Here is a 3,317-nt window from a genome sequence, read left to right as displayed (position 1 = left end):
TTCATAATTTGTTTCGTTACTAAGGGATTGTTTAACAGTTTAATAAAAAATAAATTATTCATGTACTAATCTTCGTATAGTTTCTTCAACATTTAATAGGTAATTAATTAGATAACAATAAGGTATTCATATAAAGAATAATAGATGTTCGAATGACAATTTAGGAATCCACATAATTAATACATGCATAAGGTTTAAGGGATCTGTGTATTAATTTATGTAGAATAAAAGTTGTAGAATAATTAATACATGTATACCTAATACATGATTATATAGACTCTCTACATAAAATAATACACATTTCATTCAAAACTAATCCACACATTATTTACGTCTGCATAACTCTAAGTTTCTAACCAAATCAAACGAGCTCTAAGTTCACAACTAAATATTTATATACATTTAATGGATTTCCTAATACAAATGAATTCTTTTTAAAAGAATCAAATATAAATTTACCAAAACGACGAATATTCGAGACAAGAAAGAGTAATATTTCTGAATTGAATGAGTTGTTGTCATCCTACCCCCTCTTTTTAAAAAATAAATAAATATATTCACGTAATTATATCAATCTAATAAATATATAACACGAGTTAATTTAAGGTATACTTAAACAAGTCTATAGATAATGAATTTGAATCGTGTCTATATCACATCCTTTGAGATGCAGTCATTTTTTAAATCAAATATAATCGTAAGATATTTTGTGCATCAGTGCGCTATTAAATTTATGTAATTTGATATAAAACATCGATTTACCTAATAAATGCATAATAAAAATTTCCAACAATGGATAAGAAGAGTTCAAAATACTGAATATATTATAGATTTATAGTAAATATTCCTCCAATAAGATGAACATCATTTAGGCAAAAGCTAAATGCCTTTGAGTTTACAGTAAGCATACAAACAAGATCCAAGAAAGCTAAGACACTGGCCAGCAATATTCAACTGTCAATGACAAAATGGTAGATATATAATATCAGTATATTTTTTTTTGTAAAAAATAAATAAATTATAATTTATATATAAATATATTAAAATATATGTTTTATACTAACCAGATCAAATGGAAGTCCTCTGAAAACTAGCCAGCCAAATCCAACAGTAAACAAGTCCTACATAAAATTCATTATTTGTTACAAAAGAGTCTGGTGCACGAAACATCCCATGTTAACAGGGTCGGGGGAACGACACACACATACATGTTAGGGAACTTTGTATTTATGTTAAGAAATTTATTTGATAGGTTTAAACGATCTACCAAGAACGTCTTAGTAAACAAAAAAGGATTATGGTTCAAAATCAATAAACTAAGAATCCTAACTCCACCTCTGTCTACGTTCTCGTTAGCATTGTTCTCATCTCAATTAGGAATATGAATTCATAAAGAACCATCATCATTGTTTACAATTGAGAACAACAAAGATATTCAATTTTGGAGATAGCTAAGTTATGTGGACTCCTCAATTTTGATGTCGTACTCATGTCTGATTCACTACTTTTGGAGAGTCTGACATGCATCCATTGACATTTTTTGAAGAGATCGAGCAACATAGGTTAATAGAGAAGTCATTTTTCCATACATTGGTTAAGAAAAACTACTCTAGTGAACCGTAAAACAATCATACTTGATGTTCATACGAAATATGCAGAACAGATTGAAGAAACACATTACACACCTTAAGATTTCCGCAGACTGTCTGTGTTAACGCAGAATTGATCGTTGTATTTAGGAATACAGAGTAGTTCAACAAGAAAGCCAGAGCACATGACAGAACAATCACAGCCTGCAAACATGTAAAAAATCGAAAGGCAGAACTATGTTTAATGAACAACACGAATAGTCATGGCTCACAAAAGTTGCTTTAGAACGACATAGTCAGTGAGGATTCATATAGACGGCCTCAACTTTCATGGGATTGAGGCATAGTTATTGTCGTTCACAAAGGTAGTACTACTTATAGCTTTACGAAAAGCTGATGTTCTACTACAGTTAACATGCTTACGAAAGTTTTGTGACTATACACCGATTAATATGAATATCACGATAAAATATGCAGCATGTCAAAGCTAGTAAACAGGACACTACACTTCAGAACTATTTGAGAGGATCGGAATTACCTGAAAGCCGGTGATATAAAAGTAGGAAAAATTTATTGTAGCGTCTAAGTCGCCACTGTATGCTGTCCAAAGTAGCAAAATCGGTGTACATATTATACCTGCAGAGTCTCACATTGTCAAATGAGATCAAACAGATCAATGTCCTTATGTAGCGCGCTGTAGACAGAGTCAATATAATCATATAAGTAGCATTTTTCTTACCATTACACCACATCAGGCCGAAGCTGTTAAGGCCACTAGATTTTCCTAAATAAAAGATATCGGGATATATCAAAAAACTCGTTCACAAAACTCAAGTAAAGGCATCTCATCGAGAAGAGATGGATAAATAAAGATACCTAGGCTAGATATACACGCGAGGTATACTGCTGTAGTGATGTTTGAGATGAGAACAACGGTATAGCTGTAGTAGTCAAACGACTGTAGTAGTCAAACGACAGGTCTCGTGCACCAGCAACAAACGCACCTAGTATGATGATACCTACACTGATGTTCGAGACCCTTTATAAGTCTTATGTAAAGTTCTACATATGAATGCCTCATGAAGACGAGAATGATTACTCACCAAGTAACAACGTATGACGAATATTTTTTCCTTGCTAGAAAATACTCTGCCATCATCGTAAAGAAAACAGTTGTCCGTCTCAACGTAGTGTACATAGGAACATTAATTCCACGAATCGATTCCATAGACACCAGCTGCCAGAGAAACAAAGAAAAGTGTTGCAGATTTACTAAAGAAAGAACCGAAAAGCTAAGATGACTTAATACTTACCATGTAAAGCAAATATGATAATGCCACAGGAGTACAATGCAGTACTTTCTTAAATGGTACGAGGTCTGCTGTGTTGGGATTTATTTGCCCTAATTTCTTACCATAAATAGATTTCCTTTTAGGAAAAGGTTTTGGATTGACTAATCCTTTTTCTGGTAGGAAAAGGTTTAGGACTCTATAAATAGAGGAATGTTCCTTCTAACTTAATCAGCATACACAATGTAGTCTTAAGGACTTTGAGAGTTTTGGTTAGGGAGAGAATTTATGGGGCACAAGTTTGATACGTTATCACTTGTGTGAACCTCCCATGTATTCCGAGTGAATTGGTTGAGGTTGTTTCTCTCTGTATTTTGTACTCTCATATTTATTGTGGATTGCTCATCTCCTTTGTGGACGTAGGTCGATTGACCGAACC

At 32.9% G+C, this 3,317-nt stretch overlaps 1 protein-coding gene across 1 annotated transcript in view; it reads right to left on the bottom strand.

Moving 5' to 3' along the window:
- Positions 1-811: 811 nt before the first annotated feature.
- Positions 812-3,317, bottom strand: part of LOC107031407 (nucleotide-sugar uncharacterized transporter 3-like) — a 10,217-nt gene continuing 7,711 nt past the window's right edge. The window contains 9 exon segments of the mRNA XM_027914075.1: positions 812-954; positions 1,065-1,121; positions 1,686-1,793; positions 2,128-2,225; positions 2,329-2,373; positions 2,466-2,562; positions 2,565-2,613; positions 2,693-2,826; positions 2,903-3,082. Of these exon segments, the coding sequence (XP_027769876.1) occupies positions 880-954; positions 1,065-1,121; positions 1,686-1,793; positions 2,128-2,225; positions 2,329-2,373; positions 2,466-2,562; positions 2,565-2,613; positions 2,693-2,826; positions 2,903-3,082 (843 nt within the window). The 3' untranslated portion in view covers positions 812-879.

The sequence above is a fragment of the Solanum pennellii genome, chromosome 1 (genome assembly GCF_001406875.1).
Source record: "Solanum pennellii chromosome 1, SPENNV200".
NCBI lineage: Eukaryota > Viridiplantae > Streptophyta > Magnoliopsida > Solanales > Solanaceae > Solanum > Solanum pennellii.
The sequence above is the reverse complement of the archived record's forward strand: the minus strand, read 5'-3'. Positions and strand labels throughout refer to the sequence as shown.